Source organism: Esox lucius, chromosome 21 (genome assembly GCF_011004845.1).
Source record: "Esox lucius isolate fEsoLuc1 chromosome 21, fEsoLuc1.pri, whole genome shotgun sequence".
Lineage (NCBI taxonomy): Eukaryota > Metazoa > Chordata > Actinopteri > Esociformes > Esocidae > Esox > Esox lucius.
In genome coordinates this window covers 252895-274370 of record NC_047589.1, presented here as the reverse complement: position 1 = coordinate 274370, position 21476 = coordinate 252895, and the positions used below count along the sequence as shown (strand labels likewise).

The 21476-nt window shown below is 40.9% G+C and overlaps 1 protein-coding gene across 4 annotated transcripts in view; it reads left to right on the top strand.

Annotated features, from left to right (window-relative positions):
* Positions 1-20039, top strand: part of myo3a (myosin IIIA) — a 279588-nt gene extending 259549 nt beyond the window's left edge. For all 4 annotated transcript variants that reach the window (XM_029116287.2, XM_029116285.2, XM_029116286.2 and 1 more), the window contains 11 exons: positions 651-856; positions 966-1077; positions 1196-1358; positions 3020-3109; positions 3214-3337; positions 4670-5861; positions 6175-6319; positions 11519-11610; positions 16168-16208; positions 17660-18037; positions 19691-20039. In XM_029116287.2, coding sequence (XP_028972120.2) covers positions 651-856; positions 966-1077; positions 1196-1358; positions 3020-3109; positions 3214-3337; positions 4670-5861; positions 6175-6319; positions 11519-11610; positions 16168-16208; positions 17660-18037; positions 19691-19802 — 2655 coding nt within the window. In that variant the 3' untranslated portion in view covers positions 19803-20039. The remainder of the gene's footprint in view (positions 1-650; positions 857-965; positions 1078-1195; positions 1359-3019; positions 3110-3213; positions 3338-4669; positions 5862-6174; positions 6320-11518; positions 11611-16167; positions 16209-17659; positions 18038-19690) is intronic.
* The last annotated feature ends 1437 nt before the right edge of the window (positions 20040-21476 follow it).

The following is a 21476-nucleotide window of genomic DNA, read 5'->3' as shown; positions in this document are numbered from 1 at the left end:
TACTTTTCCAAAACACTATGACCATGTAATGCGTGCAAGTAAATTCTATTTGACCACTTGGTGGCGCAATAACGGCTAGATGGTGTTCTCTTTATGTGTATCAGTCAGTCTGATTTGTATTTGGCAAACATTATCAGGCTTATACATCTAACTAATGTATGAACTGTATCTCAATTTGGCCACATGTGGGGACCATTGAAGAATAAATATCATTCATACTTCATTTGGAGAATCTATGAAAAATGGTGCTTATTGAGTTCTCAGCTCAAAAGTGGTGCAATAAGGCCAATTGTAGCTGAATGCTGAAACACGCTCAGTGCTGCTTGCAGCTTTAGTTATTATTGTTATTATTTTAGAGTGGCCTTTTATTGTGGCAAGCCTAAGGCACACCTGTGCAATAATCATGCTGTCTAATCAGCATCTCGATATGCCACACCTGTGAGGTGGATGGATTATCTTGGCAAAGGAGAAGTGCTCACTAACTCAGATTTAGACATATTAGTGAATAATATTTGAGAGAAATAGGCCTTTTGTGTACAGAGAAAGTTTTAGATCTTTGAGTTCAGCTCATGATAAATGGGGGCAAAAACAAAAGTGCAATAATTTTGTTCAGCGTAGAATTATTTTTTTCTGTGTCTGCACCCCAACAGTATTCCCTTATGGACCTCCTGTCAAAGATGGTGGCAGGACAGCCCCACTTTGTGCGCTGCATCAAGCCAAATAATGACCGGCAAGCTAATAAGTTTGACCGGGAGAAGGTGCTGGTGCAGCTGCGCTACACAGGTGTCCTGGAGACGGCAAAGATCCGCAGGCAGGGCTACTCTCACCGCATCCTATATGCTAATTTTGTTAACAGGTGGGAGATCTCAATCATAGTCCTTAGATTTGAATTGGTCAATTTTTTTAGGTTTTAGGCAAAAATTGTGCAAGATTTCCTTGATAAATCTGTTATTGGTTATTTGCAGGTATTACATGCTGGCGTTCCCTGTGCACGAAGAGCCACTTGGGAGCCCAGAGACATGTGCAGCTATATTAGTTAAGGCTAAACTGGAAAATTGGGTCTTAGGCAAAACAAAAGTAAGGTCACGTGTATGGAGTTTTTTGAAGGCTTTCAAACCATTTCACATGTAAATTAAAAGACATCAGTTGAGTAAGACTGAGTTGGCAATGATTGTGTCCATGTGGTGGCTCCTAGGTTTTTCTGAAGTACTACCATGTAGAGCACCTAAATCTGATGGTGAGGCAGACCACAGACAGCATTGTTCTTGTCCAGGCCTATGTTCGGGGCTGGTTGGGAGCCAAGCGGTACAGCAAGATACTGGAGAAGAGAACACAGAGTGCTATGGCAATACAATCAGGTTAGAATATGTCTTCTTAGGGAGCTTTTCCTAGCCACTGAAATTCAACACTACTGTTGTTTGCTCCTTGGGGTTTAAAGCTTGGTGTTTTGTAAAAGCACTTTGTGTCAACTGCTGATGTAAAAAGGGTTTTATAAATACATTTGATGGATTGTGTAACATTAACACCAGAACCGCCAAATGCCTACACCAATTGGCGTTTGAGTTTGTAATAAAAAAGAAATGCAATTTGGAAAGCTACACCCTCCTTCCATTACTTTTCCTAAATATGCGTATATTACATTGTTCCATTGTTCTAAACTGACAAACAGAAAACTACTTAGAGACTACTTACCAATTTTTTTACCCTGTTTTCCTACTTAATCCGCCAACAGCCCACGCCACTTAGCATTGGTACCCAAATGGTACCCAGGCGCTAATCACCCCTCACTGAATGCATTTCAATTGGTACTAAGGATACAGTGGAACAATACTAAGCTGAAGCTGAGGAGCACTTTGAGTGCAAGTCAGTGGATGAATGCACGATACTCCCAGATGAATGATCAGACCTTAGTTGAATTTGAATAAACTTACAAATGAATTTTTTTTATCCATGACGATTCAAAAACTTATTTAGGCTATTATTGAAACATAATACAAACGTTATAGGCTACTTGTCACACCTTACCGTTTTTCAATAGGGGATTCAGCTTATTGGGTAGGCTAATTCATTGTAAATTTACAAATGTATTATGCTAAATAATTATTCACTAAATTAAATACCAAAGATTGTGTTTATGAGTCACCAATTACCAATTCAACAAAGGTATTACAAGTGACTATTTTTATTTTAGAAGGGAAAGATAAACTAAATCGCGCACACATCTAATCGTCTCTCTTTTAATTTTCTCTGCTTATTTAACTGAAGATTAATATTCTACAAATGTATTAGGATAAATTATTATTCAGAATATTAAAAAAATTTCTAATAACTCCACTCGGTTCTTCAATAACGTATTCATGTCTCCTATATAACAATCTTATATGCGAGTAATTTTACTCTGTAATTGAATTTACAAATACAATTAATTGTATCAACTTTATTAATTTATTTATATGAATAGGCTGTAGCCTATGTGTTATTCATTATAAAAAGATCCTTGGATTGTCGCAAACTAGTCAATATTGTCTCTTATTTTACATTGTACATAATCAAAGTGAGATCAAAATGAAAACAAAATTCTAATGGATTTATCTTTGAATAATTTAAGTGTTGTGTAATTTTCATTTTGTACATTTGTAGGGCCTAATAACAATTTAAAACAAATTCAGTAATTCATATTTTTTTGCCTTCTTTATATTTTGATAACGACCCAGTGGATGAACTGATGCTCTGGCTGGATGGTGATGCCATGCTAATAGGGAAGATTTGTATGCTAATGACGCCAAACGACGTTCGGCTCTGGCAGTTAATGGGGGTAAAAAAGGCCTGGTGGTTCTAGTGTTAATGTCAGCCAATAGTGGAACTCAATGTCAGTCAATTGTTTCAACTTAAAATATGCATACCATGGAGTTTATCATACATTCATGTCTGGGCCTTGTGAGTTGTGAAGTGAATAAATAAAACAGTCGTTGTACAGTAGTTTAAATAAACACATCCATGATTTATCTCCATTCACCAGCATACAGAGGACATAAAGTGCGGAAGATATGTGCAGAAAATAAATTAATCAAAGACAAGTTTGAGGCTTTCATCACCCAGTTACAGTCTGGTAAGAAGTCCATAATAACACTTGATAAGTATTTTCTATTGGAAGGTTTATAGGATCTATAGTGCATTAAGTATGGTCACATCTTTTTTAATTGTCTTCCGCAGTTTGTCGAGGTTACCTTGCAAAGAAGAAGTTCAAGGAGTGGATGGATGAAAAAAATAAAGCTGTTGTCAAGATTCAGGCTCATTACAGAGGACACAAGGAGAGGAAATGTTTCAAAAAGAAAAGGTAAGGACAACCTATGATGGCAATTCCATCAAATAGAACACTTTAGGAAGTAGGTACAGAGACAAAGTTCTCTCTGCGTAATTAGCAGTTTATTTCTTGCAAGGAGAGAGGTATCAGTGCTTACAGAATAAACTGAGACATCGCTGGGGTCAGTTGGAAATACATTCAGTACCTATACAATAATGTGTGGGGGTAAGAATCTGCATATTCATCCTGTAAAGACAAAATTTGTTAATGTATCCCTTCCTGCCCCTGGTTGTGACTTAATCTATCCTTTCTTAAGTGTTTACCCAAATGGGCAAATTTCCCCTACTTCCCACAACGGGCTATAGGAACATTGTAAAGGACACTTTCAAAACAGTTGGTCACATTCCTGAAGAACAGGTACCCTTATTGGTTTAGGCAGATTTACAAATAGTCAGAGAACCCAATGATCTACTGATATCATTCAGACATGTGTGTCACAAACAAAGACCAGAGTTACATACTAGGGAATAGAAAATCAGATAATTATAAAATGTACATTAGTTCAAGAAATTTCCATGACACAACACAAAGATCTAAAAAAGATGGAATAGAATCCAAACCATGGACAAAACACCAAACCTAAACTCTAAAATGAAAGCATTTCTCAAGTAAACTTTACTGAATTTTGTTTTTTAGTAACTGTGCAAATCCCCTATAAGTTGTTCAAGGAAAAATGGCAAAGGCTATTGTAAAGAACAATGTATACTTAAAAAACGATATGAACAATCTACCTGTTCCGAAATGTACCCAAAAAGGTTTGAGGAACCATTTAATAATGAGTTATTTGGAGAACTTATGATTTACCCCACAGTTTCAGGACTCTCCAAGAACCTTTTCATTTTAGGATGTACACGAAGACTATAGTTCAGTTGAATGCAAAGTAAGTCTGGTTAAGATGGTGTCTCCAGGACACGATATTGCTGGCTACCTCAGTGCTGTTCCATTTCATCATAATCTCAAGTGAATGGCCAATGGGGTTACGGCAGTCTGCCACTGGCAATGAAATTATCATTATAAAGTAAAACTATTCTGTGTGCAAATATCAATCATTTCAAGGACACACATCTGGTGTAATAAAAGCAACTGATTGCAATATGATTGTCTTTCTAAGTATTCGCAGAAAAGTTGGACTATGTTTTTGTAATCAATGCTATATCACTCAAAATGTGATGCTTTAATGAAAGGGGGAGACATTCTTCCCTAGGACAACCATTGTTGGATCTTCATCACATACAGTATTCTCCTTGTGGATATTTCATCCAGATAATAAATACTTGATGCAAAATTCAACTGCTTTCTCTTTAGGGAGGCCATTGAGAAAGACAGGATAGACAAAGCGAGGTTTGAGGTCGCTAAATTGAAGGAGGATGAGATGGTCAAAGCTGCATTGGTTCTCCAGAGAAACTACAGAAGCTACAAAGATAGGAAGAAACTCAGGGAGCACCATAAAACCGTGATTGAAGATGAGTTGAGACTAAGTTCAACTTTGCCTATAGCGGTGGAAGCTACTATTATGGAAGAAAATGATGAAGAGGAGAAAAGAATCAAGGTGGCAGTGGAAGATGAGGAAGAGATGACCGAAATGGTGGAGGAAGAGGATGAAGACACGGACAAGGCAGAAGAGGAAAACGATGAGGAGGACACTGAAGTAGGTGATGAGTATGAGGACAGGGAACACACAGAACTTGGAGATGAAATGAATCTAGAGGCTGCAGAAATGGAGGAGGTTAACCCAGAACATGAGGCAAAGGCAGCCACAGTTCTCCAGAGCAACTTCAGAGGCCACAAAGAGAGGAAGAGGTTGGTGGAAGAAGGAAAGATCCTGGTAAGGAAACCAAGGGTGATAAGCCCCACTGAAGATAATACCACAAAAATAGAAGGAATACCAAATCCAAAAGAACAGTCCAAGTTTCCAGAAATTGCGGCCAAGTCTGCAAGTGAGGAACAAAAGAGAGAAGTTGAGGCAAGTACTGTCATCCAAAGTAACTTCCGTGGCCACAAGGAGCACAAACATTTTCAAGAGGAAGGAAAGATCCCCTTAAAAAACAAGACAGATGATGGGGCCAAAGAACAACCCAAACCAAAACCTGTCCAGACACATGAGCCAACAATAGAACCCCAAAAAGAGCAATCCATTACACCCAAGGCTGAGCCAGATGAGGAAAAAGCAGCCACCATTCTGCAGAGCAATTTCAGAGACCACCAAGATAGTAAGAAATTCCAAGAAAAGAGAAAAGTCAAAAGGAGCAAGGAGGAAACCATTTTTGGAGAACAGGGTGAAGAGATAAAGGTCAAAGACACGGTTGTGGACCTCACTGACGTTGAGCTGGTTCGTATAGAGGAGACAGTGTCCAAGCATGGGGATATGTACGATGAAGAACAGGCAGCAGTTAAGATCCAGAGCCAGTTCAGGGGCTACAAGGACCGGAAGAACCTGAAGGCAACTTATGCCACAGCCCAGAGAGATATGGAGAAACTGGAGATCTTGTCTAAGGAGGTAAAAAGTTATAGAATATACACCCAATATACAGCTCTGGGAAAAAATTTGACCACTGCACCTTTTTCTTTCCTTTCCAAAAAAGTTGAAAAGGAAGGTTTTGAGTGAGATTCAGAAGGGTTACAATTAAGAGACTACTGCAAATTGAATGCTTCTGTTCCTCACTCAAATCCTTCCTTTTCAACTTTTTTGGAAAGCAAAGAAAAAGGTGCAGTTGTCTCGGTTTTTTCCGGAGCTAAATACTTATTTTGTCTACTCATACAACAATTAAGGAATCAATTTGTATCAATTGTTCATTTTCTATTCATAAAAGGTCACCAAGGCTTCCCAGAACTATATCAGCCTCCAGCAGAAGCTGAACAAGATCATCCTGGCCCAGCATATTATACCAGCAAACAATGGCATGTTTGTCAAAGGACAAGTAGTAAATGGCTTTGCTGCCAACAATCTGCAATCAGGTACGTGTCTTCTTTGTGCAAAACCCACAACACGTTGTAGAAAAGACACAAACATTTTAAGCTTAAGTATAGAAGTTAATGAAGATCCTGTAGAAATTAGTTTGGTACAACTTTATCTTAACAAGTGGAATTACTATATATGATCCTTCAAAAAAAATTTATTACTACGGTTGTCAAAGTTAACACGTCAATGTGTGTGATTAATTTAAAATACTAAATGCCATTCATTTTCTTGTCACCCTTAACACATTTTTCATTTTTGAGCCTCAAATTTATTTATAAAGCCCTTTTTACAACAGCAGTTGTCACAAAGTGCTTTACAGAGACACCTGGCCTTAAACCCCAAGGAGCAAACAACAGTAGTGTTGAATTTCAGTGGCTTAGAGTTTAGAGCTAGACTTTAGTGCGAGCTGTCAGGATCGCACTACTAGCACACACTTATTGTCAGTTGACAAGGTAACTTTTTTGGCAGTTGACATGACCTGAGCGCTTCACAGGCATTTTTCTTTCAATATATCATTGATGAGTAAGCATTCATGTTGTGAATCAAGTTTACTCTGTACTAGTTTAACAACAACAACAGCCTAAAAACATGTTAGTAGGTTACATATTCGCTAGAACAGTGGATATGAGGAAATTGGAATATCTCTCCTTGCGTCCAGCACTCCAGTCTCACTCCAAAAACCCATCAAAGGCTAGTCATGTCTCCCCTAACTCAACTGGTCCTGAGGCACTCTGTGTTGCGCGAATCCACCTGCTAACATCTAGCCCGACAACATCTGTGAGGTACTCTGATAGTAACAAGTGGTCGTGCCCCACAACATGGATTCCTAATGGTCAACCTCATAGCCCCGGTTGGGGGGAGCGAACCCCACAGGTTCGGTCGCCGGAATTCAATCTGAGGACATCTCACTGCCAACTGTGATGGCAATTTCTAAAATCCAAAGTTCTATGAAAATGGTAGGTAAGACAGGAGAAATCAATTGCGCAATAAACGGTTTTAATCTTGCTTGCAAGGAGAAAGTATACAGGTTACAAAGTAACAGTGGATAGTCTCTAAATAAAAACATAATTTCAACAGTATTTATTACATAGGAAAAAGGGGTGTGGTAAGATGCTGCCATCTGTTTCATGTCAATCAAACACCTTTCCCTTTGTTCTATCACACAAGTCAAATGCTATCTTCCCCCACCTTAACCTTCCTGCCATAATGTTTACTGTAGTGTTTACCCAAAGGGGCCAACTGGCCTTACTGCCCCCTGTTGTATCTTCTCCTATCTTGTCCTAAAACCCATTGATCTGCATCTGGACAGACAATAGATGTCCCCTATGCAAATACCAGATCCCACACATTCCTGTACCTATCTAAACCGTGGGACTCAGTCCTTTACTCAGTGAGAATACGTTGTATATAGAAATTTCCACAACACAACCCACACGGACTGAATCTCCCCTACCTATAACACAGGTTGGCACGAGGAGACAAAACAAACGAGACACCTTCCTCGCATTTCGCACAGACATGAACACAGAATCCAATTGCACCAATAGCGAGCTGTTTAAAATCCTCCATGAATCGCCCCACAAAAGGTTGACCAAATGGGAGTGTTATCAGTGTGAACAGGACACGGAACAGCAATGGCCTGTTCTTAACCACATATGCTAAAACTGAAATACCCTAAAAAAGAAAGGTACACCTACAAATCATACTTTCTCATAACCATCTATCTACTTTCACAAATCCATCAAACCTGACACACTTAAACCAACCACCTAGTTCATAAAATCCTATGAAAAGGTATAAATGCTGCATTCTCTAAATATGTCAGAGAAATACCAGGGTTGTGTTAAAGAAAAATCTCACCGGTTGATGCGTGTTCCCGTTGGGTCATTTGCGGCGATACCAGCGAGGTAGCTGGAAAGCTCTTTTGCGGGAACACTACATCTAAAACAGCCGTTGTCTTGATTTCCACAGATATCTTCCCAAACCCCAAGTCCCGTCAAACTTCTCGTGGTAGCCATCAGAAACGTAGCAATTAGCATAGTCTCTTCCTCAACCCCAGGTCTGTAGTCTTCATTGGTCTTAGTCGCTGTAAACACCGGCCGGGCCAACAGAGGTTAAGTATCTGGTGTGTTCTTCTCCCCCCTTTCGATTCTATTCTTTACCGACTTATACTCTCCCAACCCGTCCAAAGTGGAGAAAAATGGCCTCCAGACGGCCTACTGCATTGCCACATTCACAACAACAAAGTCCATTGAACAAAACATGTCGGGGGCTATCTCGGTCACCAGCAGGGTTGGCTACGTCAATTGTAGGGAAATGTTCTCAACCAATGCAGTGTCGCCAGGCGGGGTGGGGCGATGCAAAAGTCCCAGGCCTCCCAGCGATCGACTTGGCGGAAAACTAACATCCAATCCAACCTGAGCCAGAACATCCATCCATCCAACATGAGCGAGAAGAACTACAACACAGAGATCAATAAACCCCACACAAACTTCCCTGAAGCTTCCATCAGTCACCACTTACTACATATCATAGCCCACGCCTTCCAAAACTTTCATTATGCCTTCTGCGACTCCCATACATCACCTCGTCCATATTCATCCAATCTGCCCAGTAGGCCAGGCATCCATCTCCGAACGAAACCTAACTCCCAGAGCCACAAACGTTCACATATCCAAACACCACAGTTATGCTATTTTTGCTAGCCCATCCCAAGTACGAGGGGCCGTCAAAGATGTACCACCGCATTAACCCATCATTAAACCCAGCAAACCTAAGCGTGGCGAAAATGCCGGATCCAGAGCGAACACCATGGGGCCGCCAAGCCACCACCCTTTACCCTGGTATCTCGATTAATGTGCTCAGCATGCATTAATAAGCTTGTCAGCGCTTTCACAAGATATTCAAGGCCTACCGTAGCCTTGTCTGCAGATTCCAATGCGCCCTAAAACATATTACCAGCACAATCTTTAACCACAGTACGCCCTTACCCCCTGAGTTCAGTTTTCACCCCGGGCACCTGTACTGATAAATCCCGAAATTCACATCAGCCGAGCGCCCTGACTCTCACCCGTTACGTAGCTACCCCACGATTGGGGGAAGATTAGGGGTCCAGAGACCCAGTCTCTGGCTGTGCACGGTTGACCTGCTAGGATATGATTTCAAGATACCAGGTGAAGTAACCAAAAGGACGCGCCCCCAAAATGTGATGGCAATTCCATCGACAGGAACTATTTTAGGTGTAAGTACAGAGACAGAATTCTCTTGGCACAATTAACAGTTTATTTGCAAATAGAGAGACTCGTCAAGGGCCACATTCCTAAGGAACAAAGGACATATACAAAGTTAATCTAGGCAGATGAACAGATGGTCAGAGTACCTAGTGATGCTCTGATATTATACAGATGTGTGTGTCACGACCAAAGACCCGAGCTACATACGAGGTAATAGAAAAGCAGACATTCCTCAAATGTACATTAGTTCAAGAATTTCCTTAACAAGACCAAGAAGACAGATGGAAAGAAGGCTCAACATCTAGGAAAGACCTGTACTATACTTTGTGAACAAACAACAAATAACGCTTCTCCCGCTGACTTGGATCTATTATTATTCTGCAAAAAGAACCAGAAGCTAACAAGACCAAACCTAAACATGGAACTCTTGTCCCCTTTGCCCATTTTAAACATTTATCAGAGAAGTTTTGTTTCTGTGTTGCTTGTAACTGCTTTGGGTAATGCAAGATATTGGTCTTAAGGGGAATAACTTCTGTGTAAATGTAACAGTATGTTGCTGTCTTTTTTACTCCTTAGTAATTTAGACATTGATGCAGGGTATTATCTCACAAAAGGATTGACAAGTTTATCTAAGTGCTGGAAACACAAAGATTGAGATACTGGGGTGGTTAGCCATCCATAGTCGACATCCGCGATACCGCGGACAGTGCTCATGCATAAATATTTCGAAAAATAGATTCGCCATAATCGTCCGATTCCAATGGTATATTATTTGTAGCCACTTTCCTGAAGCGTTCCGTGTATAATTGGGGTTGTCCGTGTATAATATGGGTTGTATAGTTGTATAGTTTGGGTTGCTATGAGAACGTTTCACCAGGCAACGACATTGCCAATGCAACTTAGAAAGGCTCATTTGTAGACAAGGATGGATATTATAAGCGTGTACATCACTATATATGATGTTTTGAACCATAATACATCGTTTGTATTATATATAAGATATAAAAATTAATATTTAGTCAAAATAGTATGGGGATGTTCTTGAGTTTTTGGGAAGAAGTTGGTAATTTTTCTAAGTTTATAAAATATATAAGTCCAAACGTAACTAGCGATCTAGTGCTGCCATCTGCTGGCCGTTTTGTGTCATTACACCTAAAAACCGTTAGATAGGTTTTGGATCTTTCATTTTATAGTGTTTCATTTCTAGGTTGAAGAACCAAATTTTTTGGGGGTGCCTATATTTTTTACCTTCTATTATATAAATATTTCATTATTTTCAACCCAATTACAGTGTAATTTGATAGTAAAAGCATGAAAGTATGAAGAAATACCATTGACACAAAATCTCATAATGCTTTAAAAAAATAATCTTGATGCTGAATGGCAGAAATGTTTTCCGAAAACAATTTTTTTGCCTTTCAAACAGATGAGTTTTATAAATAGTGACCCAGAAGTCTGTTTTTATGTGTTTTTATTGTAGCCAGAGGGGTTGCTATTAAAAGGATACATCATAATAGGTTGTATCTGTTACAGAAATGAATCTAGGACCCAAAATGTCCCAGTAGTGAAATCCGGCCGAAAGCCCCATAGGCTACCAAGGGTTAGAGTCCTGCTAGAGACAGTCGTGTAAGACGTTGATACAGGGATTATCTCACGAAAGGACTGATGGGTTCATCCAAGCACTGGATTTCTAAGTGACCCCAAACTTTTGAATGGTAGTGTATGTCCAGACAAACATGTAACATGTGCAAAAGAGGCAGCAACCCCAAAATCTTTATCTACCCACCCATTCATAAAAGGCTCTTCTTGCGGCCTAAGGCCGTCAATCACCTGTTCATGGTAGTCATTTGGCATCCATATTCTCAAGCATGAGGAGGAAAAAAAAGAAAGGACATTTATCAATGTCTCATTGATTTTCAATCAAATCATTAAAGCTGTATTTTTGTTTTTGCAATGTTTCAGTTGATCTGAAAGTTTGTCGGATGCCTCGCAGAACCCAGCAGCCAAAGACCCTCAACGCACCTGAGGACTCCACCTATTACAACCTTATTCATGTGAGTCTCACTCCCAACAGTACTGAACCATTCTGTGTCCCTTATAAAACACTATGGGAGAAGCATTTTTATCTTATGGCTTTTGTACTAGATTATAGATTCAGCCATTATTAAGGTTACTCCGGTAGGAGGAACCATATTGCTATTGTTAGTATTTTTATTATTATTTTCCTCTTCTCAGCTTAAAATCGCAAAAACGACATGGTAAAAAGGTTTTAGCATTTGGCATGCAGACAGACCATATGTGTCACTACTCACAAAAGAAGTCTCAGCCAGGTCCGCCTGTAGGTGGCGCTATAATAAACTAAAATTCCTTAGTATCACTGCGGTTACCCCATGTGACCTACAACAACAAAATTTGGTAAATCTGATGAATTCCTCATTCTGAACTACTTTCAAATTGGAACCTGTGGAAGATGGAAAATGTTCGCGATTTATACAAATAAGAACATCTCAGAGTCAGGTATAACAGTTGATTATTTCAAGTTTAATTACGTGGATCCACGGGAAAAACGTCACAATACTGACAGAGAAACAGTACAGAGAATAGAAATTTGCAGAATAGAAATTTGCAGAAATTTACATACAAGGTGTAGTAGCCACTGTGGTGTAGTCTAAAAATGCAAGATTGCACAAATATCTCTAGGAGACAGAAAATCATAGAATGTCAGTTGGTCACAAAGCCTGGCCAAAGGCTGAGATATATCAATCTAGACAGTTACTATATGGGGACTCAAGTTGACTATGTTCTTCCCAATACGGAATGGATCTCTGTTCTCCTGTAGGATGTAAGTAAGAATAACCCCCTTCTGTTCAAGAGCTTCCTCCTAGAGAACAGTTTCTTATGGCGGTTTTATGGCACAGGCAGAGGTCTGTTTCTCTTACTGCTTAAAGGAGCCAAGGCCCTGCTCAGCCGACATCACTGCCCCTGAACACAAGACACTGGCCTTATAAGTTGGAGACAGAGAGAGACTAGGTTTCTAGCATATGTGTAATTGATCAAACATACAGAGTACAAGACACTTCTAATAGGATAATGAATAAATAAGAATGCCAATAAATTCATTTTCTACAAACCCATAAAGTCAGCCATCTTGGATTTTTCACCATGTGGGAAACTGTGTCCAATCTAGATATTTTGTAGAACATCTGTCTATATGGTGATGAAGGCTAAGATATTCATTGCAAGATAGTGGAGAAACCTGAACAAATGTAAGTTACAATAGCCTAGTGGTTAGAAACACGGGCTACGAATCAACAGGTCCTGCGTTTGACTCCCGTAACAGTCTCAATACATTATGCCTGAGGTTCAGGAACAACAAAAAAGTTAGTGTTGTTTATGTGGCATAATAGGAAGCCTAAAAGCAAACAGTTCTGGTGGATATTAGGATTTGTTCAGGATAGACAAACACTTCACTGCCTACATGATTCTCTTGTCTTTTCACTTGACAAAAGTCAGTTATCGTCACTCAATGTCATTTACGAATGGCTAATTAGCTGTTAAAACGGCCAGTGGTAAAAAGGATTTGGTCAGAATAGACAAAAACTTCGCTGGCTACAACCTTCTGTAGCTACGGGAAGCCTAAAATGAAAGTGTTTACTGTAGTGATGGCCAAACGAGGCTTCATTTGTGTTATTTTAGCAGCAGGATATTATGCTGGCAGCACTCAGATTTTCATTATTACAATAAAGGCCATAATTTAAATGTATAAGGCCATATAATTTGGTCAGAGAAGGGATGATCGAATGCGAAATGATGGAAATCCTCCCCCAGAGCAGGCCTATGAACACATAGGCCACCCCAGGGAGAAGAGGGGATGTTGAGCTCAAGCGAAAGGTATACATAAAAAAAATTACAATAAGAGGGAAGTCCTGAGAAGTAGGCAAACCCACGCCAAATGTATTGGCAGGCAGTCACAATACACCTGAACCAAGCAGACTACAGAATCAAGGCAAAGCACGAGATTCAGAGATCTCGGGCAGCTGCGTCGAGAACCGAATGAACAAGAGATGAAGGAGACATAGGCAATGACAACGATGTTGCAGCACAAATGTCATCTTCCCTGACCCTGTGGAAAAGGGCAGAGGAGGCTGCAACACCCCGAGTGAAGTGTGCAAGGGAGACACTCCGGAACGACAGAGCCAGACGCCCCGTAGGCCAAAGTGACCCACCTGGGAATCCGAATAGCAAATAAACAGCTGGGGAGTCAGTCTGATAGACCTGGTCCAAGGTCCCATTGCGAGCTCCCAGCCTGGCCACCAGGCGCAGACTGCAGGTACCCAAAAGGAAACGGTGAAGGAGAGAGTGGCTGAAAACCTTGTTTCCAGCAAAGCCCTCATGACACGCAGAGATGGCCGATGCGTATCCACGGATAATCGAAGGAAACCTATCCATATCAAAGAGAATGCAGAAATGACAGAATCTCCTCCACAGGACAACACAAAGGGTCCGAGGACCTCTGCGTGCACCACGACACAAACATATTCCACAGAGTGGAATACAATTTGGACATAGATGCTGCCCTAGCACCCTGGATGGCATCGGACAGACCTCTATCCAAAAGCATGTCCCATTCAGGGGCCAGACCATGAGAGTTCCTGACAGTGACAGAGCCCTCCACTTGTGCGTCCTGTCTGTGCCAGCAACTGGATCATCTCTGGATACCAAATAGCTGCTGGGTGATCTGGCACCACCAAGATGACCCAAAGCCCTTCCGCCTTGATACGTAAAGGAGGCCCCGAGGCCAGGGATGGTGTGTGAACACGTCCACCCCAAGAGGGGGTGATCCGTCTGGGACAGGGAGAACCACGCCCAGGGGGACTACTGCGTGCGCTGCAGCCAAAAGGGACATGATGGCCCGAACCGGACACCTCCAGGGAGGCCGACTGAGGGCAGAAAGCAGATCGAGAGCCCACGTGTCTGAAATGCAAGCTCTCATTGTGCGCATGTCCATGTCCAGACCCAAGTAAGAAACTTGCTGGCCTCGGCATGCTCTTCTTCCAATTCACAGCGAGCCCTAATCACGTGAAAAGGGACAGTACTCGGACAGTGTGTATCCTGGCCAATTCCAGGGACGATGCTAGAATCAGGAGATCGTCTAGATAGGGTAAAAGGCTTCTTACAGGCGAGTGGTTGTGAGTATTAAGAACGGTCGTTTGGTAATGTGCACATTCAGATTACGCAAATCCAAGATCGGCCTCACTCCTCCTGTTCTCTTGGGAGTACAAACCGTCCTGTCTCAGATCCTCCGGGACCTCAAGAGATCGCTCCTTTGCTCAACAATTCTGTCACCTCCGATGACATCACCGTCTCCACTATCCCAGAGAAGGGGGGTGGAGCTGAGTGAAACTGAATTCGATAACCCAGTCTGATTGTTCGATCAAGCCAGGCTGACATGTGACAGGGATGACGCCACTCCCAATAACACTCTGAGAGAGGAAGACGTTATTGGGAAATGTTTGAATTCCCTCTCTGCCCCTAACGCCGCCGAGCTCGACTGGAGAGGGAGAGATACGGCCTAAGGAGGGCAGGGAGAGAAAGGGATGAGAAAAAAATAGGAGTCGGGCGGCAAACCCGGGTCTACCGAACGAGAGCCAAGTGCTCTAACCACTGAGCCATCTCACTGTAAAATAGGCACAGCGCACTCACTCATAGGAACCTGAGTGAGAAAGGAGCCTGGCATCTGCACACACGGACGTCGCACCCTTAATGGGGACGTTTTGCTAGGGGGATGCCGAGTAGTACAGACGGGAATGAGGGGCTTAGAGGGAACAGGTAGCAAGACGGAGTCGAGAGCCGACAACGTTACCTGGCGTTTGATCCCATCATAGTGAGCGGGTTGAGAAGCCACCACAGTTACGTCTGTAACCTCAAGTGAACCTGTATTATTCCGTATTCATGGTGACTTCACAGATGTGCAAGTCACCCATGCCATGTGCACTAATGCACCCCTATACTATCATGGATGCTGGCTTTTGAAATGTGCACAGATGAAAAGAGGACGCAGCACCCATGATTTTCGAAAAGAGTCTCAAATTTTGATTTGTCACACCACCATGACACTTTGCCTTAGTCCATCTAAAATGAGCTGAGGCCCAGAGAAGGCGCTGGGGTTTCGAGATGTTGTTTATGTATGGATCTTTTTTGCATGGTAAAGTGTTAACATGCATTTGGATGCTGCGACATACTGTGTTTATAGACAATGGTTTTCAGAAGTGTTCCTGAGCCCAAGCAGTGATGCCCACTACAGCATCATGACTGTTTTTAATGCAATGCCGCCTGAGGGCCCGACGATCTCGGCCATCCAATATTGTTTTTTGCATTTGTTCCACACTCGACTGATTACCTGACTAATCGTCCGCCAAGATGAAACATTGAGCACTAATCACTTAAGAATATTTGTTACTGGTTTTTAAGTAGTCTGTAATGCTATAAAGCATACTATAACATGTCCATGTAGGTTAAACATAGTATATGCAGATTTGAATCCAAGTACATTTCCATATAACCCAGGAATCAAAACCATAATCACTACTTCTTTGGTCTTTCTCTTTCAGAGGTCTGTCCAGGATGACAAACGTAGACCACGGAAACAAGGGTAAGTCAACGTTTATTATTCCCCCAGTTTTCATTATCCACTGACAACTACCGGCAAGCCTGTAAGAGGTTAATCAGCTGTTGCTTAGCACTGATGCTATTAATTAATATGCTGTATGTAAGGACAGTGTGTGTGTCTCATCAGCCTGTAGCCTTATACATTTTAAATGGTTTAGGTTTGCCTGTGCTTTCTCATCCTTATACAGTTGTTCCTACTGGTTCACTGGTTCAGATCTAACAATACAATGTGACAAGCAGGTCCTGGGCCCAATCTCAATCTAATTGAGAATATTTGGAAATAATTCAGAATCGCTATTCCTTAATGTTCCCATCCAACCTGACTGAGTTTTTTATTTTTTATTTATTAGTTTAGAAATCTTTGTAGAATTGTTTTATTTATAACTTGGATACTTTGAACTTTTTTGTGTTGATCAATGGCAAAAACTGCTAATTAATTAAATTTTGATTTCATGTTGTAACATAATAAAATGTGGAGAAGTAGAACCAGGTGCATTTTGTAGAGTTGCTGTAGTTCCCGTAGACTGGTAGACTGTACGATGGGTATGGATGAACAGGGAAAGAGCAGAGTATTTGAAGGAGTGTGGATACTCACAGATGTAAATGGGCTATAAGTCGTCCTGACAACACATCAAATGGGTAATACTTTTTTGCAATTAAATAAAGCCAACGATAAACTTGAACAATTAACATGCACCATAAAAAACAAGAAAGTGACAAGGAAATATAGCATATTCAACTGTGGCTGATAGAGGGAGAAGGGTGGAGAGAAGGAGTGAAATAGGGAGGATTTAAAAAGTTAGTATATGAAGCTCAGTAAAAAGGCTGATAGAAAAAGTGAAAGAAAGGGGACAGAGGTAAACAGAACCTTTGAGAGAAAGAGATTGAGTTTGATTGGGCCAAGAGATAGTAAGAGAGACATAATTACCACTGCAACATTAACCTCATTTGGGTAAAAAAAAAAAATCCAGGTGGTCTATTTAGTTAGTTTTTTGTCTTTTCAGTATAGCAGAAAAGGTGGTGATTATTCATCAGGAACTAGGAAGGCCCCTCCAACCCTAGCAAACTCAGCCTAAAGTTGCTGTAATGAGGTAATAGAGTAATGATTTAAAGTAATAGACACTGCATAGACTACTGAAGCCACAGTTTATTTTCTCCAAGTGATGTCCAGAGGTTCTAACCCATTTATTTGTAGTGGGAACCCGCAGCTGTCGAATTTGTTGATTAATCTCGTCCAACAATTATCAAATGTCTGGGGTTCCCTGGGTAGAGTTTTTAAAACCACTTGTCTAAACGAGATGATCTGTTTGCCCTATTCAGAAATCAAAAATTCTATATCCACATTTTGAAATATCATATCTAAAGAAATCCTAATTCTTACTTGTTCCACAATAAGGGATTGGCTATAACTGTCCTTTCTTCTCTGTGTTCCAGTCCTGGGAAGCTGCTGGATGTTGATGATCAGTACTACGAGGGCCTCCCCAACAGTGGGTCCACTAGGGCCATCTCCAGAGACGGACTCAACTCTCTCACCAGACGAGTATCACTAGAGCGGAGGCAGTCTATGGATCGAAGGTGCTCTACAGAGAGGAGACAGTCTTCAGTGAGAAAACAATCAACAGCTGCAGACAGAAGTCCACAGACCAAAAGACAATTTTCAGCCACAGACCGGATGCCCTCTTCAGACCAAAAACAGTCTGTGGCTTCACAGAAAACTTTGCAGACCAAAAGACAAATGTCACAGAGGAGACAGTCAAGAGAAAGGGCCGTATCGGAGCCAGCAGATGCCCCAAATTTGACAAAAGAGAAAAGGTGTGTAATCCATGCACTACTGAAAAATGCATTTACAAAGTACATAGAGTTGTGCTAATAAGTATGTATACCCTGACAGAAATTGTGATATTTTGGAATTGATTTTGAAAATAGGACTGATCATACAAAAAAACTGTCTTTTATTTAAGGATAGTGATCATATGAAGCCATTTATTATCACAGTTGTTTGGCTCCTTTTTAAATCATAACAGAAATCACCCAAATTGCCAAAATTTACATACTCTTGAATGTTTGGCCTTGTTACAGTTCAGGGTTCTCTTGATAACAAGCCAAGATCAGGGAGACCAAGAAAGATTTCAGCCAAAACTGCCAGAAAAACCCATAGGTAACCTCAGGAGAAATACAGGTTGCTCTGGAAAAAGATGGTGTGGAGCACAATACGACAATACTTGAACAATAATGAGCTGCATGGTCGAGTTGCCAGAAAGAAGCCTTTACTGCGCCAATGCCACAAAAAAGCCTGGTTATATAATGCCCGACAACACCTTGACACTCCCCACAGCTTCTGGCACACTGTAATTTGGAGTGACGAGACAAAAATAGAGCTTTATGATCACAACCATAAGCGCTATGTTTGGAAAGGGGTCAACAAGGCCAGAATACCATCCCCACTGTGACGCATGGTGGCTCCCTGATGTTTTGGGGTTGTGTGAGCTTTAAAGGCACAGGGAATCTTGTGAAAATTGATGGCAAAATGTTATCAGAAAATACTGGAGGACAATTTGCATTCTTCTGCACGAAAACTGCGCATGGGACGCTCTTGGACTTTCCAGCATGACGACACACAATGACCCTAAGCACAAGGCCAAGTTAACCCTCCAGCAGTAAAAGGTGAAGGATCTGGAGTGCCATCACAGTCTCCTGACCTTAATATCATTGAGCCACTCTGGGGAGATCTCAAATGTGTGGTTCATGCAAGACGGCCAAAGACTTGCATGACCTGAAAGCATTTTGCCAAGATGAATTGCCAGCTGTACCACCTGCAAGAATTTGGGGCCTCACAGACAACAATTACAAAAGACTACCCACTGTCATTGATGCTAAAGGGGGTGATACACAGTATTAAGAACTAATGGTACGCAGACTTTTAAACAGGGGTCAGTTTATTTTTTTCTTTGTTGCCATGTTTTGTTTTATGATTGTGTGTGTTTAAAGACATGTTTTGCCTGCTCACTCATGTTTTCTTTACAAATGGTACATATATTACCAATTCTCCAAGGGTATGCAAACTTTTGAGCACAACTGTATCTGTTGTGATGAATGAGTGCAAATATTGTAAAAATGTGGGAACACAAATTAAAATGTATGCAAACTACTATAAATTGTTCTGGATGTAAACATTTGCTTAAAAAAGTATAAATGCATAATTTATGCTATCTTTAGACATTGATGCCTAAGTCTTTTATAAAGCATTATAGGCATTATAAGCACAATGTGAAGATTTATGTAGTTAAGACCAATGTAATTGCAGAGAGAGAGAATATTGTAAATTTTGTAAATACTTCACCAATCATCCTTGTCCATATTCAATTTTCACTGTACTATCTATATTTTCTTCCTTCTCTCTCTCTTTCTGCTTTGTCCTCTATCTCTCTCTTTCCTCCTTGGCCCTGTGCTGTGGTGGGCTTACAGGTATTCAGTTCCCAGGCTGCAATCAACAGAGGGCCAGGATGACAACCCTTATGACTTTAGAAAACTCCTGAGGAAGACCTCCCAGAGAAGAAAGCTCCTGAGGCAGTATTAAAAGCATGCAGTGAGTTGGCATATGTGAAACAACTCAGCATATTACTAAACGCCATTATAGTTCATTTCTAAAGACTTTTGTTAACATTAGAACCGCCAGGCCTTTCAGACCAACAGTATCTGCCAGAGCCGAACGCTGTTTCTTGTCATTAGCATACAAATCGGCCCTATTAGCATACACATTCTCCTCAGCAGCATCACCATCCAGCAAGAGAATCAGTTCATCTACTGTATAAAATAGTCTACAAATAATGAATTACATAAATTGTTGTTTTAAATGGTTAATGAAAAATACAAGAATGTGTTTGTATTGAAGATCTTATCACACCAAAAAAACAACCTTTTTTTAAATGTGGTGGTTGAGTGGAGGAACCAGGCGCAGGCTTACTTGCATTCGAATGTTGATTTCATAAAACAAACACTGAATAGCATACATGAACTGATACAATGTAAAGTGCTGACTTATGACAGTGACCGGACAAAGACTCACCAGGCACACGCAACAACAATCGACAACGCAGGACCCCCAGAAGACACATTTATACAAACACATAATGGAACAAGGGGAATCAGGTATGAGTAATAAATGACGAAGACACAATTAACAAGTCCGGGATGTGTTTGTGTAAACTGGGAAACATGAAAGTACCGGCAAACATGACACATGAGGCTGCACCGTGACAACAATGATTTCTAAGAACACAGGCTATAGTATTTTCATTAGCTTATTAGGCCCTACAAATTTACAACATGAAAATTACACAATACTTAAATTATTCAGAATAAATCCATTAGAACACAGGTGTCAAACCGGTTCCACGGAGGGCCGAGTGTCTGCAGGTTTTCGCTCTCACCTTGTACCTGATTGATTAATTAGTTCACTAATTGGTTAATTTCTACCCCCACCTGGTTGTTCAGGTCTGACCTGGGAACCAATTTAAAGGAAAACCCAAAGACCTGCAGACACTCGGCCCTCCGTGGAACCGGTTTGACACCCCTGCATTAGAATGTAGTTTTAATTTTGATGATGTACAAGGTAAAATAAGAGACGTTATCGACCAGTTTGCGACAATCAAAGAATATCCGCATTCATGGAGCACCCAGGACTCTCCACTATTACGCACACTTGTTCCTCATCACATCACCCTGGAATTCCCATCATTACACACACCAGATCAATACTACAGCCTATAACTGCCCTTGTGTTTGTTGGAGTATTGTCTGCTAGTTGTCATTGTGTCATTTTTCCTTTGTATCAGCTCTAGCAATTTCAATCTTCATTTCAGCTTAGTAAACCCTTGTTTCACCGTTCATCCTGCACCTGGTGTCCTTGCTTAGTATACCGTGACATACAGTGGAGAGAACAAGTATTTGATACACTGCCGATTTTGCAGGTTTTCCTACTTACAAAGCATGTAGAGATCTAAAAATCTAAAATCCAGAAAATCACATTGTATGATTTTAAAATAATTAATTAGCATTTTATTGCATGACATAAGTATTTGATCACCTATCAACCAGTAAGAATTCCGGCTCTCACAGACTTGTTAGTTTTTCTTTGAAAAGCCCTCCTGTTCTCCACTCATAACCTGTATTAACTGCACCTGTTTGAACTCGTTACCTGTATAAAAGACACCTGTCCACACACTCAATCAAACAGACTCCAACCTCTCCA